The 16,398-nt window shown below is 40.7% G+C and overlaps 1 protein-coding gene across 1 annotated transcript; it reads right to left on the minus strand.

Moving 5' to 3' along the window:
* Positions 1 to 460: 460 nt before the first annotated feature.
* Positions 461 to 5,666, minus strand: LSM8 (LSM8 homolog, U6 small nuclear RNA associated). The gene is made up of 4 exons (XM_041002357.1): positions 5,559 to 5,666; positions 4,718 to 4,758; positions 2,742 to 2,869; positions 461 to 688 (listed from the first exon to the last, which is right to left on the minus strand). Exons 1-4 carry the CDS (start codon positions 5,587 to 5,589, stop codon positions 598 to 600), a joined length of 291 nt encoding a protein of 96 aa, XP_040858291.1. The 5' UTR covers positions 5,590 to 5,666; the 3' UTR covers positions 461 to 597.
* Positions 5,667 to 16,398: the final 10,732 nt, after the last annotated feature.

Raw genomic sequence — 16,398 nt, forward strand, 5'->3', positions numbered from 1 at the left:
TACCAACATCCTCCTCATTAATCCTGTTTCCCAGTCATGCTTAATGCTAGTGTCATAACTTTGGGTCCAAAACATTTTCAAAACTTCGTTAGCATTTTTGTTTTTTAGAATCCCACATTTTACCCAGGACTCTAAGTGCCAGGGAGCAACTTTCACTAGTATTGGCAAGGAATGCCAGTGCTGCACAGATAGATAATAGTAGTTCAAAATGCAATTTGTACTCCTGTGGTTTTCTTAAAAATAGTAAGAATTTTTCCTTAAAAAAACATACTCTGAACCACTGACTTCTTGCATGCTTTATGACATATGAAATTCCTCTTTCCAATTATTTTCTATAATGTTCAATTATAATTTAAGAAAGTGCTGCTTTCCAAAAGTTTGCTAAATTACTATTAGACCTTACACTTTGTTTAATACAAAAATAAAACCAAGCTATCAAAACTTACGACTTAGGCCAAAATTTTTTCAAAAAATGGTAGAAACATTTTAATTTACATATGACAACAAATCACAATTACATGCTCGTAAAAATCCTACATCATCTTCAGAATAGTTTCTATACAAAGATTTACAGATGTCCAGCCAGGCAGCTCTTCCTCAGTGTGCCACAGAGTTCAGAGGTTCTGCCCGGATGTTGCCCAAGTCAAGCGCAGAATCGGTCTCTTCATCAATTTCTCCAATGACTGCACTATAAATGTGGAAGGAAATGAATCACAGTTCAAACAAAGACATTTCTGAAATGAAATGACACCTGCCTCAAGAATCTAATGAATTAAATCAAAGCACTTAGTATTTCATTCATCCAAAACATAAGCCCTTGGGAGCTGACGTGAAGCCTCAGGAGGCTAATTCTCCGCCAATGGCACCAGCTTCCCATATGGGTGCCAGTTCATGTCCTGGCTGACCCAGGACAGCAGTGGAGGACGGCTAAAATCCTTGGGGCCCTGCACCCTCATGGGAGACCTGGAATAAACTCCTGGTTTGGATCAGGTTAGCGCTGGCCATATAGAAGGAGCACCAGCTTATGGAAGCTCTCTCTCTCTCCCCCACTTTCTCCTCTCTGTAAAACTGCCTTTCAAATAAAAACACATAAACCCAAGGAAGCATGGCAAAAAGAAAATATTTAAGCAAAATAGAAATGTGAACAATATTTTCATGAGTCAGTGAATTAATTTTTCCTCTAACTCATTGTTAAACATTTAAGAAATAATTTGAAGGTAATCTGTTGTGCAAACCAATATGAAATGCTATATTTGGATTTAACATTTGAATCATAAATCTTAAAACAAAAAAAGACATATAAATACAATGTAAAAATCCAAAATTTTCAAATCTGGGATTTTAAATCAATTCTAGAAATATATTAAAAACTAAACCAGATAAATTGGTTTCACTTTCATGTGCACTGGCAGCGTTCTGGAAGGATCAAAGTAGTGACAGGGCTTTGGTGCCTGTCACATGGTTTTGCTATTATCAGCTAGGGTTAATGCCATGGAATGTTTCCTTGATTTAATACTAACATAAAACCTGTAACATTTACTTCAATCAAGCCATGACTTAAAAAAAAAAAAAAAAGATTTATTCATTTTTATTGCAAAGTCAGATATACAGAGAGGAGGAGAGACAGAGAGGAAGATCTTCCATCCGATGATTCACTTCCCAAGTGAGCCCAACAGCCAGTGCTGTGCCGATCTGAAGCCATGAGCCAGGAACCTCCTCCCAGGTCTCCCACATGGGTGCAGGGTCCCAAGGCTTTGGGCTGTCCTCCACTGCTTTCCCAGGACACAAGCAGGGAGCTGGATGGGAAGTGGAGATATCGGGATTAGAACCTGCAACCATAGGGGATCCCGGCAAATGCAAGGCAAGGGCTTCAGCCACTACGCTATCGTGCCAGGCCCATGACTTTCTAAGTATATATAATCATATCCAAACTACAGGCTGTCCGTAACACGTTACTGTATTAAAAAAGTGGGTGATACATTCAACTTAAATTTGTTAGGTAATGACAGTAAATTTGAAAGACAGTATTTGTTGTACAGAATTTACTCACTATAAAACTAATTCAACATTCTTCTAGCTTCTCTAACTGCACTAACATTCACCATTGGACTATTAAGATTAAATAGGGTTTAAAATCCAGTTCCTCACCACACCCACACAGTTCAAATATTCAACAGCCACACATGGCTGGGAGCTACTGTATTCAGAACTGCAGAAACTCAACACCTCTACCACTGAAAGTCCTTCTGCCCAACACTGCTCTATACGGCTTCACACATTTCCTAAATTGGCACTATTATTTCTGAACTGGCCTATTAGAGCGTCCCAAGTTAACAGAATAAACAGAAGACATTTTAAGTCCATCAGCAATGGCTCCTGAAGAATGTCAAACAAAAGGGACTTCGCAAAGTCTGTAGACCTGAGACAGTTGTGCACGACAGCCCAAGTCCACTGGCTGCTGCCGCCCACGCACGACCAGGACAGGGTCCCTGCCACCCGGCTCCGGTCTGGCCAACAGCCAGCTGTTCTAAACCAGCAGATAGGAACTCCCTCTCTCTCCCTCCCTCACTCTTTTCAAATAAAGGTTTATTTAAGCAAATTCAAGAAAAGGAATACACATTTACAAAATATGTATATGAATACATGATTTTATATTATCTAAATACGAATGCTTTCCTATCATTTTCCACAAGGTAGTGTTAACTTTCACCCCTCGTAAAGGGACATCTTGTATTACTCACACATTGTCGCCTCTCACAATGTACAACCCCAGCACCACTTGCTCTACTCCCTGTGAAGAGCTGAACACGCGTTCATGGCTTTCATCCAAAATCAAGTTAATGGTCTGGTCAAAGCCTTTCAGTGTTCCCTGCGAAACAACCAGGAGAAACAGAAAAATTTTACTTCACTTGCACGCATAAACTCAACCTCACCGCCATTTAACTACTACCAAGTACTTTAACGGAGGTGTCTCTCTTAAATAAAAATCTGCTGTTAAATACTTTTTCTTTTGAACGAGGCCATGTTGATTAAATATCTCCAGCCAACAATAATCGGCTGCATGCTTCAAAGGGCAAAACTGATAAAGTCAGAACCAATTAAAGAGAAACCTAGAACCTGGAAGCAAAGCAACGGAGTATTCGCTACAGGAGTTAGAACATGGTAGTTATCACAAACCTCCACTCCTAACCTCTACGCATTCTATTAAGTGAACTGTAAGAAATGCAGAACCACGGGGACAGACAACGACAACATGTCGCCTCTCCAGGCATTTAAGATGCCCATGCCACACCCAGACACCTGCCTCCTGCTGGCGCAGCTGTGAAGGGCAGCACACCACACTTCAGTTCCTCGCGTTCCTGCCATCCACGTGGAACTGGACTGACTCCCCCTCCTGCTCTGTCCACCACTGGCTGTTGCAGAGTGATCTAGCAATATGAGCTGCTTCTCTGCCTTTCTTAGGTAAATGAGAAGCAGGCAACTGCCCTAGGTTTGAAGTTAAATCCACAATAAATTCGCATTTGGTTCTGCCACTTGCTATCCATGTAACCATGAGAAAGTAATTTCTTTAAGTTTGTTTTCTAACCTAGAATACACTGACAATTTTTTGGTACAAGGTTATACTGACAAATAATTTGAACATGATACATCTTTTTAAAATGGCAAACCACAGAGCTCTGGCCATCATTGCCAGTAACTGTGGAAGGGCCCACTGAGCAAAGCATGGAGATAAAAAGGCAAAACAGGCACAAGGAGAAAAATAGGAAAGATTAGAAAATGAAGTTTAGTGTCCATAAACCTCTTTGAAGCAATCACAGTATGAATTATTGATTTAAGAAATAATTTGGGCCAGGCGTGGTAGCCTAGTGGCTAAAGTCCTCGCCTTGAACACGCTGGGATTCTCTATGGTCATTGGTTCTAATCCTGGCAGCTCCTCTTCCCATCCAGCTCCCTGCTTTGTGTCCTGGGAAAGCAGTGGAGGACGGCCCAAAGCCTTGGCACCCTGCACCCACATGGGAGACCTAGAAGAGGCTCCTGACTTCGGATTGGCTCAGCTCCAGACATAGTGGTCACTTGAGGAGTGAATCATTGAACAGAACATATTCCTTCCTGTCTCTCCAACTCTCTGTATATCTGACTTTGCAATAAAAATAATTTTTTAAATAATAATCTAGTCCAAAATCATTGTATGGATTCTTTAGATCAAATTCCAAACACAACCCTCAGTCACAGGAAGGTTCTATCTTTCTAACATGGGGCCAAGTAGCAACTGAGCAGTAAGCATCAAGAGACAGAACATTCATTACAGGGGACTTCAAAAGCTCACAGAAAACTCACAATATCATCACAAAAATTACTTATGAGGCAGACAGTGACCCCCTATCTGGTGGTTCACTCCCCAGCAGTCCGCAAGAGCAGGGCTGCAGCAGGCTGGAGCCGTCTGGAGCTGGACCTGGGTCTTCTCCCAGGGTAGGAAGGACCCAGAGACCCGCACCAACGCCACGCATCCCAGAGTCTGCATCAGCTAACAGGTGTTGAGAACCAGGAGCGGACTCAAGCTGAGGTACCGCCGCAGGGAACAACCTCGGTGCCCAGTGACTGTCAGAGGGCAAGGGACAGAACAAGGAAGGCAATTAAACACACACACACACACACACACACACATTCAATCACTGCCTCCACAGAATGAGATCAGCCAGAGGAGAGGCCGACTCACCACAATCATTCTTCCATCCGAGGTAATCACAGCCACCGTGCCTGACAGCTCGTCAAGGAAAGTGCTCGAGAACGCAAGGTGGGAACTAAAAATACAACAATCTGAATACTACCCAAAAGATGACCCGGCTCAGATGCAACTATTCAACACGGGCACTACAGAAAAGTTTAAGACATTCCTGACTGTCCTTAGCTCGTTAAGTCTCTCTCTGTAACGTGATCAGCAGTATATCCTAGTAAACCTGCCAACATGTTTAGCAAGACTTTTCCGCCTTTCCAGGGTCCCAGTATCTCTAACATTAAAATGGGGCGAGTGGTAAACAAATTAACGTAAATTTCAGGCACACTACACTGTCTCCCAGGGAGCCTATATTCTATATTCCGGAGCTGTGAGCAACTCCACTCAGTGCCACAAGCTACCGGCGATGTTTGCAACGTTAAAATCATTCAGTGCTGCGTTTCTGGTTCCCAGTTTGGTACAAGGTCATGTTTTTACACCAGAACCTCCAAATGACAGGTTATTATTATTATTTTTTAAACCGGGCACCTTGAATGTGAAAGCCGACTGCCCCCTCACTCTAACCCAGCAGCAAAGGTTGCTTGGTCCTATATCCACCACCTGATCCCCCACAAGCAAAGCCTAGAAGATCCTGTACACAGACTGACGCGGCGCCGGCAGGGATCGAGCCCAGCACCACCGCACGGCTTTGCTCGGGACAGAAGGACCAGACCGGAGACCCGCGCGGCCGCCTCCCCTCCTCCCCCGGGCCCAGCCGAGCCCGCCCAGCCCGGCCCGGCAGCTCCCGCGCCGACCACGCTCACGGCCCGCCGCCAGAGGATACGGTTGATGTAGTTCTCCAAGGCGGACGTCATGCTGCCCGGCACGGCCGGAGCGGATCCCGCGGCTGGTGGAGGAGGAAGAGCCCGCCACCTACCCCGGACGGCGCGCGCTCATTGGCGGGAACAAACATCGCGAGAGTAGGGGCGCCACCTCCTCCAGTCAGCGCGTGCGCATAAGGGTCCCCGCGCGGAACCCACCGGAAGACCTCGGAGACAAAAAAGCGCGCGGTTGGCTGACAGGATGGCTGCTGCTTCTAGAAGGCCGGCGTGCCGAGTGGCCTAAAGCCGGAGAGCCAGGTGTCTAGCCAGGGAAAAGCCTAGGGTTTACAGGTTCCGAAAGAGGGGCTGTGTGAATTCAAGAAGAAATGTCATAAGGTGTTGTGTTTGGGAGGAAAGGGAAGGAGGGCTTCGTGGGGAAGGGACCTTCCGCATGGCCTGCAGCACGGAACAAAATGTAAACACACAAGGCGCCCAGGGCCCAGTCAGGCACAAGTGCGACCGTGGCCGGGAATGCTGCAGCCCTCAGAGCTCCCTACAGCGGACCTGGCTGTCTAAATGCACATAGGAAGGGCGTGTCCAGGCCGAAGGCGTGGCGGCTTGCAATTCCCCGCGAGGTGTCCACACAAAATGCCTTTTTCGCAAAGTGTAGGAATCTAGTTAGCCTCGTAGTGAACTGTTTTAAAGCGATGTGTGGCAGCAATTTGCTTCTGTAGACGGGAGCATTTATCTCTTCATTAGCTCAAACCCACAAAAGAATGCACAAAGTCATTTTTTTTTTATGCAAGTTGTATTTTTTACATATATACACTGAGACTGATTCTGACCCGTTTGAAACCATGCATATTCATCATATGTCTTCAGGAACAAATAAAACTACATCCAAAAAAATGAAAAACAAAACAAGATGGTGTGTGCTTTGCATAGGCTAAGCTTTGAACGGAAAACTGGAGAAATTGATGGTAAATGAAGTTTTGTTAATAAGCTGTTTTCTAAGGACTAGCAGACATCTTTTTGCTGTAAGCTCTATGCTTGTGTTTTGAAAATGTTACCACAACTTATGGACCCGATTTCATCATACATACATTATAAGCTTGTGAGTTTCTGTGAAATTAGTATGGATAGATGGCAGATGCACAAAAATCCCTGGTTTAAAATTTTTTGGTACATTTCTTCAACCTGTTGTATTTGTGATCTAATTTTTTAAAAGATTTATTATTTATATTGGAAAGGCAGATTTATGGAGAGAAGACAGAAAGTTCTTCGATCTGCCTGTTCACTTCCCAAGAGCTAAGCTGATTAAAAAGCCAGGAGCTTCTTCCTGGTCTCGCACGTGGGTGCAGGATCCCAAGACTTTGGCCCTTCCTCCTCTGCTTTTGCAGGTCACAAGTAGGGAGCTAGGGTGGAAGTGGAGCACCTGGGACATGAACCAACTTCATTTGGGTGGGATCCCCGTGCTTGCGAAGTGAGGATTCAGCCATTTCTAGTCTGTTTCCTTAGTGACAGAAAGACTATGGGAAAGAAAAGACAAAGACAAAAAAAAAAAAATGAACTTCATTTGGATGCAAACACTGAATATTAAATTTATCTAAATTAGCCTTGGGACCTTGGAAGTAAATGAGAGTAGAGCTTAACATCTGCATTAAAAAATTAAGTTAGAGCAGCTCTAATGGGAAAACAAGAATAAATAGAGATCTGACAACTAAAAAACAATTATGAACAGGTACAGTGAGAGTTTGGGCTTAATTAAAATGAGAATCTCACAGTGGTGCTCGTTTAAGTGATATTCCGTGCTGCCAAGTCATCAACCTAAGTGTGCCTGAAACAGACACCAGCTTAAATTGGGGGTCTAAGATGTCAACAGAATGTAGTAACCTAAGGGATCGAATTCCTTGAGTCTGAGGAAACCTAATGCCTGCTTCCCTGTGAACAGGGCGTGAGAAATCATCACAATAGTCATTTGAAATTAAATATTTATCTTAAACTTAACGTGATGGGGACTTTTGTTTTTGGTTGATTCACCTTCCTACAAATTAGAAAGGTGGTAACCAGTCAGAAGTTTATTTATGTACACACATATATTTAATACATTTTAAATAAATTAAAATAGATAAATATATGAAATAGATCTAGTTAGGGTTCTCCAAAGCAGAAAAAAGGGGAGGACATATATGTATCATTGGCTCCCCTTACAAGGAATTTCCTGAACAATTTGTGTAAGGAAAGAATAATATTTAACATAAATAGAGATTAAATAATGATGGAAGTCTTAGTTCACTTAATATCGTAAGTTATGCGGTATTTCTTTAATATTATGCTGCGATGTTTGTTCCTTTTAAGATGACAAAAATTTAAACTACATTTATTTTTTAAAGGAAAGAATATGCCTCATTTATTCTTTTTAAAAAGATGTATTTAATTATTTACTTGAAAGGTAAAGTTACAGAAAGAGAGGGAATGCCAGAAAGAACTAATTGCATCTGTTGATTTACTCCCCAAATCACCACCTCACTCTTGGCTAAGCAAAGCCAAAGACAGGAACCAAGAACTCCATCTGTGTTTCCCACGTGGGTGGTACAAGGAAAGAGGAGACAGCATCAAGTGACAGCCAAATCAGGTTTATTCAAAGAATAAACTTCATATGTGCTCCCTGCAGGGTGAACACCAGGCTGAGAATTGCCACTGAACACATGCTGGGGGCGGGGTACCTTGCCTTGCATAGGAGGGGCTTCCATTGCATAAGGTGACGGAAGGGATGTAGGGGTTCTGAGCTAAAGCTACCCAAGAAGAGGGAGAATGTATCTGCTTAGAAGGATGTGAACTATTTAGAAACGCAGGAGCATGAAAAGGACATCTCTACGACCGTGACTGCCTGAAGACAATGCTGGTGGGTAGGCTGGTTCAGGAGGGCGACGGCGAAGAACATCGCAGTGTCAGAGATGGGCACATCAAGGCCGGCTGTCCTTAGTACATTTCAGTGACGTAGCTCCTTATTTTTGCTTCCCAGATGTTCTGAGGATTGCAGAGTGCACCAGTCAGACTTAGAACTTGAGACATTTCAGCGATCACATTCCTTGTTGAGTAAGTGGCTTAAATATCAATCCGCTTCGATAAGTGTGGGTAATAAGTATGAATCCGCCTCCTGAGGCCTGAAGATTGAGTTCGCATTCACGACAAAGCTTCCAAACTGTGTTAGGATGCTGTGTTAGGATGCTGTGTTAGGATGCTTAATGACTTCAGGGAAACTAGCTGGGAAAGTCACACACCTGGAAAACTCCTACGTCTTACCACTCACGTTTTCTCTAACTTCTGCTATTCTGCTGTCCCCGCTATCTCTGGGTTGAACCAAGCTATTAAAGTCATTTTATATCATTCTAATATATGAGATAGTTTGAAGATACTCACTTAAGGAAAAAAAGAAATGTATTTCTCTCACAAGGATCCCATAATTTTTGCAAAAGCAAGCAAACAAAAAGAAAATACATAGAACTGTTGACTTGAGTACTCACTCACATGGCCTCAAATTGAAGCATCAAACAAATTAAATACGTATCATTCAAACTGATACTTTTTTTCTTCTCACGTTTTTCTTTAAAAAAATTTTTTTTATTTATTTGTAACAGAATTACAGAGAATAGTATGTCCTCTGGGTGGCTCCAAAATGGCCGTAATGGCTGGAGCTGGGCTGGCCGGAAGCCAGGAGCCAGGAACCTTCTCTAAGTCTCTCACGTGTGTGGCAGGAGCCCAGAGACTTGGACCGTCTGCTGTGATCATTAAGGAGCTGGACCAGAAGTGCAGAAGCCAGTACTTGAACTGGTTGCCTATATGGCTGCTGGCATGGCAGGTGGCAGTTTTGCTATGCCACAGCATTCGTCTCCTCGTCTTCTTTCTTTATTGTTGACTTTGGGTGATGAACTGTTGGCTCTGACTGTCTCCTTGCCACATCCCACCATCCGTGTTGTATCCCTGTAGTTCTGCTGATACACTCCAAAATGTTTATAACTGATAACAGACAAAGCTTCCTACTTACGATTCTCCCTGAGTTATCTGCAAAGTTGGATGGTACGTTTTAAACTCTTCTGAAAACATGCCTTCTCGCTACTCTGATGTTCAGAACTTGTATCTTTAGTAATTTATGTCTCAACAATTTCAGCCTTACTCTCTCAATACCTTAATGATAGCTTTTTAAACAGAAAAGCAAAAATGATTGAGTGGGATGGGTGCTAGGAGATAGCAGTCAAGCCACAGTTTAGGATGCCTACATAGCATGGCGGAGTTCCTCTTCTGATCCCAGGCACTGTGCTTCAAATCCAGCTTCCTGCTAATGAATGCCAGAAAACTGGAATGATAGTTTCAGTGTTGGCCCCCTGCTTCCCATGTAGAAAAATCACGTGAGTTGCTGCGTTTCCAGGTTCCTGACTTTATCCTGGCTCAGCCTTTGCTTTTGGGGAGTCAGCTAACAGATGGAAGATCTAAGATAAAAAAGAAAGAAACAAAATATGGCAGATCAAACTAATCTCTACTTCCTATTCTGTCCCCTTCCTTCCTGTGCTGTTACTATTCTGAAATCATATTGTCATTTCTACATTTATGTATCTGTATACTGTATGAATATTATACATTTTAAATTTCATATATATATAGGACCATATTGCAGCATCCTTTGAAGCATGCTTTTTAAACTCATCACTATGTATTTCAAAATGATCTTCCTATATCTAAATTTACTTGAATGGAACTTCCATTGTATAAATTAACATTTTTAAGGAGTGTTTAAGTATAGAACTGCAGAGGACCTTTTGCTCCTCGTTTGTTTGCTTTGCATTTTCTTAAGGGATGTTGTGTAGCATCAACTACAGATTATAGAGCAATCGTCCCCCTAACTCTATGACATTTACACATCACTTTCAGGGATAATTTGGGAAGACTCTATGCATGTGTCTTATAATGATTGAATTTGTCCAAAATATAATTACCACTTAAGTACATTTTTTTCAAAGATGTAATCAGTGAAAGGAGGAACTACAAAAACAAGAAAGAAACAGAAATCTTCTGTCCGCTGATTTACTCCCCAAATAGCTGCCACAGCCAGGATCGGGATGGGTTGAAGCCTGGGTGATAAACACTGCCTCTGCAGGCACGTTTCAGGAGGCTCTATCAGGAGCAGAATAGCCAGAACTTGAACCTCCAGTCAGGATGAGATGCCAGCATCATAAGCAGTGATGCCACTTGCTGCCTCGAATCACCAGTCTTACACACTTTGGTTTCTATAGTTTCTCTTCTCCCATCTTATTTTGTCTATCATCTGCTGATTCACTCTCTAAATGCTCAAGAATCAAGAGCTTAATTCAGATCTCCCACATGAGAAGCAGGATCCCAAATACCAGAGTCACCACTGTTGCCTAGTGGGATCCATGTCAGCAGGATGCTGAAATGAAAACACATGGGAGCAGGTAGCATACTGTTGACTTTCATATGGACATGGGCATCCTAACCAGCATCTTTATGGCTAGCCCAACTGCCTACCCTAAGATAACAGTTATTCTCAAATTGATCTATATATTCGACATAACTGGGGTGAAAGTAATAGATATTTTTATGAATTGACACATTAATTCTGAAAAAAGTTATGTAGAAGTATAAAGGATCTTGGACAGTCTTGAAAAACAGCCAGTTTGACAAGCTCACATTACTTTATTTCTTTTTTCATGGGGGGTAATTTATATGCCAAATGTATATCCTTACTGTATTAGTTTGATGAGTTTGGGTCTGGGCATATACATGTGAAATCATTACCACAAGCAAGGCAATAGACACAGTCATTGTATCATAAGGATGTGTGTGTACTAATTAGTGTGTGTGTGTGTGTGTGTGTGTGTGTATGTGTGTCTGTTTTTTTTCTTTTCTTGAGAGTGTGGTAAGCCCACTGAATATGAGATCTATTTCTCATATTTTAGATGCACAATACAGTGTCAATAACAACAGATACTATTTTATGCTGCACATTTCTATATTGTATTCATCTTGTATACTTGAAATGCTCTTCATGGCCCATCTTGCAATTTACTTTTCCTTCAGGCACTACCCTACTCCATTCTATGCTTGACTATTTTAGATGCCTCTTGTAAGTAGAATCTTGCAATATTTGTGCTTCTGTGGTTGCTTATTTCACTTGGCCTAAGTGAAATAGATCACTAAAACTTATTTCTCCTGTCTGGCACTCTCTGGGCAACACTATCCTTAGCCTTTGATAGCCACCAGCATCTGGTAACCACCGTTCAAGTAGCTTCGTCTAAGAGTTTGCCTTTTGAAAATTCCACATTCAAGTATCATGAAGTATGTGTGTTTATCAGCCTGGATTATTTCACTTAACACAGTGTCCAGCAGACTCATCCATGCTGTGAACATGGCAGGATCTTTTCTTTGTTTTTAAGCGTAAGTGGTTTTCTATCATATGTACACATAGTGCTTTCTTTATTTGTGCATTAGCTGATGGACTTTTACTTAGTTGATTTCCTTAGCATGGCAAATGTGAATAATACTGCAATGAACATACGACTGCATGATGCTGCTGTTACTTCTTTTGATAATACGTGAAGAAATATAATTGCAGGATCCATATGGTAGTTCTATTTTTAATGCTTTTGAGGAACTTCCATAAGGCTTGTGTTAATTTGCATTTCTACTAACATTATGTAAAGGTTTCCTTTCCTCCACGTCATTGCCAAACAAAACACTGACCTGTTGCCCTGTGATAAGCACTTTAATATAATGTGAGGTAATATGTCCCATGGTATTCATGTGCTTCTCCCTGATGATTAGAGAGGTTGAGCAGCTTTTCTTATGCCCCTTCACTATGTGAATGTCTCTTCACTCATGTCTATTTTGATCCTTGGTTGGGCTATTTGTATTTTGGTGTTGAATTATGTATGCTTCTTGCATAAAATGGTGGAAAGGACCGGTGTAGTGGCTCAACAAATTAAGCTATTGCCTAGAACACTGGGCTATTTTATCCAAGAACCAACTTGCTCTGCTTTTAATCCAGCTCTCTGCTAATTGGGACAGTCGTGGAAGACAGCCCAAGTGCTTGGGCCTCTGCTACCCATGTGGAAACCCAGGCGGCTGGGCAAAGGTGAAACTAGGAACTCAGAATCTCATGTAACTCTCCCGTACGGTTGGCAAGGACACAGGTAACTGGGCCGTCTTCTGATGCTCTCCCGGGACACTTATCAAGGAGCTGGGTTAGAAGCAGAGCAGCCAAGACTTAAACTGATGCTCCAGTTTGGGATGCCATCATTGTAAGCATCTGTTTAACCTCACATGCCATAATGCCATCTACAAAATAAACATCTTTTAATTTCATTTTCACAAACTGTGAGATGATCTCATAGTCAGACTCTTAATTCCTTATTGGGTTTGCAGAGGTGTGATTTATAAATATTGTTTTCCATTCCATTTTGTTAATTACTTTCTTTGCTGTATGTTATCATTTTGATTTAATGTGATCCCACACGCCTGTTTTTGCGGTTGCTACCTGTGCGTTTGATGTCAATACCAGACCCACGTCATGACGGTTTTCTTCTTTATTCCTTCTGGGAATTTTACAGTTTCAAGTTTCTTGGCTTTTGTAGCTTTAAGCCTTTTGATTTGGTTTTTGGTTTTAGTTAGTTTTAGTTCATTGGGGGACTCATTTCCTCTGTGTGCGTGTGAAGAGCCCGTTCTCCCAGCACCACTTACTGATGTGACTGTTTTCCCATGTTGGCAATAATGCTGAAGATCAGTTGAGCACTAAAATATGGATTTATTTCTGAGCTTTCTGTTTACTCCTATTGGTATGTGTGTATTTCTGTGCCAGCATCACACTTTTTAAATTATTATGGCTTGGTAATATAATTTAAAGTCAAGAAATGTGATGCATCCAGCTTCGTTTTTGTTGGTCGAGATTATCTTCACCATGCGGAATCTTTTGTAGTTCTGTATGAATTTTAATATTTTTTTATTTCTATAAAAATACCATTCGGATTTTGCTAAGGATTTAGTTGCATCTGTAGATCACGTTGAGTGGCATAGAAATTTCAGTGATATTAATTATCCTAATGTGCAAGCATGAGATTGTTTTTCTTTTTATTGGTCTGTTCCTTAATTTCTGTCACTGTTGTTTTGCAACTTCAATTGTTCAGGTATTTCACCTTTTGGTTAAATAGTTTAATTTTTCTTAAAAATATAAATGGAAGCTTTTCTTTCATTTTTCAGCTTTCTTTCATTTTTTAGCTTTTTTGTTGTTATGTAAACAGCTCTGCTTTTGCATGTTAATTTTATATACTTAACTGAATTCAATCATTAGTCCTGATGGGTTTTTATGGCATCATTATCATTTTCTAAGCATTAGGAAGCTTTATAAAATCTATGGAAAATTCACAGTTGTGTTTAAAATCCATTTTTCCACCAGCTTTTCTGAAGTGCCTTTTCATGTATAAATAATGATAATTTTATTTCCCTTCTGATTCAGTGTCTTGTGTTTTTTTTTTTTTTCTTGTGTGGTTGCTCTGGGTAAAACTTGCAGTATCATTTTAGATAGCAATAGTAAGAATTGATATGTTTGTCCTGTGTTGCATCTTAGAAAAAAAATAGCTTTTAGTTTTTCCCTTGATTGTAATGATAATTGAGTTTATTCATGCATGACGTTATTGTGTTGGGATGCAGTCCTGCCATACCTAATTTGTTGAAAGATGTTAACCTGTGCCAGATGCTTTTTCAGCTTCTATTGAGATTATCATGTAGTCTTTTCCCTTACTGTTTCCATTTGTCATGTTTATTTCTATGCGTTGAACCATCCTTGTATCCTCGGAATAAACCCACTCAATTGTGGTTAATGATCTTTATGTGCCATCGCCTGCTGCCTCCCAGGGTACGCACTGGCAGGAAAATGGACTAGGTAGTGAGATGAAACTTCCCCCAGGCATCCTGATTCCAAGGGGCATCCTAACTGCATCTCAGTACTCATCCTCTGCTTTCTTCTTTTTTTCCTCTTCCTTTCTTATTTATTTATTTATTTATTTACTTACTTATTTTAAGCAATAGAATGTAGCAATGACAGTGTGACTAAGAATGATTCCATCTTAGTGCACAGGATACTGGCTGTTGTGTTTCACTAATGGGCTAACAAATGAAGACAGGTCAGTTGAAGTATTTATCTAGTAGGGAGAAGTTTCCTCTATTTTCTTTGTGACCTAGAAAGTTAGTATTGTATAAACTTGTCTTTCATCATGGTTTTCCCAGCTGCTATTAATGACAGCTACATGGAATGATCTCATTTTCAGTAAAGAGTTTGAACTCATACACAGAGACAGTGGCCAGAAGTGCAGGTTCGTGGTGAGTGTTATGTGAGTCACTGCAGCCTGAAATCCATTTATTTCCTGTTTTTTTTTATTGGTTATTTAAGTCAACATTCTTTTTTATGTTTGTCATTTATATTGTGGAATTGATAATAAGGAGCCATCTTGTAATGAGCTTAATTTATGACTACATTTTTTAAAATGGAAACATAACTCTTCTAATATATATGAATATATATAATATTTGTAATCATAAATAGATTAACATCAATACAGAAATAAATCTGATATCTAATTACTGTCATAGTCAAATGATGTTTTATGACTTTTATAATGTAAAACAGTTTTGTGCTGATTACATAAGGTGTTGAAGTAGTTATACTCCAAATATATAGCAAGAGATAAATTTACCAATGTCCTCTTGCTTGTGGAGTCACAACCTTAAATGTAATCAGGAGAGAGAGTAAGCAAGCAAATTAGGAATTTCTATTAGGAGGATGATATGGGGACCTGATCAATACTTGTTATTTTGGAAACATTAGGGGTGATTTAACAAAGGAGAGAAGATATAAGGACCAAAGTCCTTGAAAAGATGCTAGGATCCAGAACTCATGTAGAGAAATAGTATTGCGTGGAGCAGGACTCTTTCCAACGCTTCTCTTTGATGAAGGAGCGAATATGGTTGGTGGCAGAAACCCTTGGTGATTTGGTTGTGACTGAATGAGAATGCTTCCATATAATAAATTATATGTTTAATAAGTTATGAAGCAAGGATGGAAGAGTTACATCAGAGATTGTAACTAAAGAAGCAAGCTAGATCATTCCAGAGAGGAGAAAATCAAACTTATTAGGTAAATTTAGTAGGATTTCTTGATAATTTCAAGGTTCAAAATATTGCCAGAAATAATGGATTTAAAGTGAAACTAAATCATCTTATTTTGTGATTTCTGTTACAAGCGCTTTCCAGCTTAGCTGAAGCAGGGTAAGTTCAGCATGGATTGCAGTTTAAGAAGATGAAGGAAAGAAGTGGCTGGCACTTGCAGGCATTTGCAAAGGATGGCTATATTGCTGAGGACAGAAGTGGTAGTGAATTAGGTGGAAAGTCACAGCAGGAGGGAATTGATAACCATTAAGAAAGTGGTAAGGTGAAAGAACTGAATGTCCTTACATCTCTGTAGAGTTGTGTGGTTGTGTGGAAGTACTTACATCAGTTCACTGAATGTTTAGGAAGCATTACTTCGTCATTGGAGAGTTCTTTAGCCTCCATGCCAGCAAGCTCATGAATATGCATTTTATCCGTGTCTAATTCTGTTTCTTGATTCTATTTCACCCAAAGTGGAATCATCGTTTAAGCCATTGAATATTCACACACTCACGTGTCCTCAAAACTTTCTTCCAAATGTCTTTCATACATTGCCATGTGACTACTTCCCATGCTGCTGTGGGGTTCCAAATAGCATCCAGAGTGTGAAAGCCTTTCCATGGTTCTGAGTCTACAGCCAAATCCAGT

Source organism: Ochotona curzoniae, unplaced genomic scaffold (assembly GCF_017591425.1).
Source record: "Ochotona curzoniae isolate NIBS_2020 unplaced genomic scaffold, NIBS_Ocur_1.0 scaffold_2476, whole genome shotgun sequence".
Taxonomy (NCBI): Eukaryota; Metazoa; Chordata; class Mammalia; order Lagomorpha; family Ochotonidae; genus Ochotona; species Ochotona curzoniae.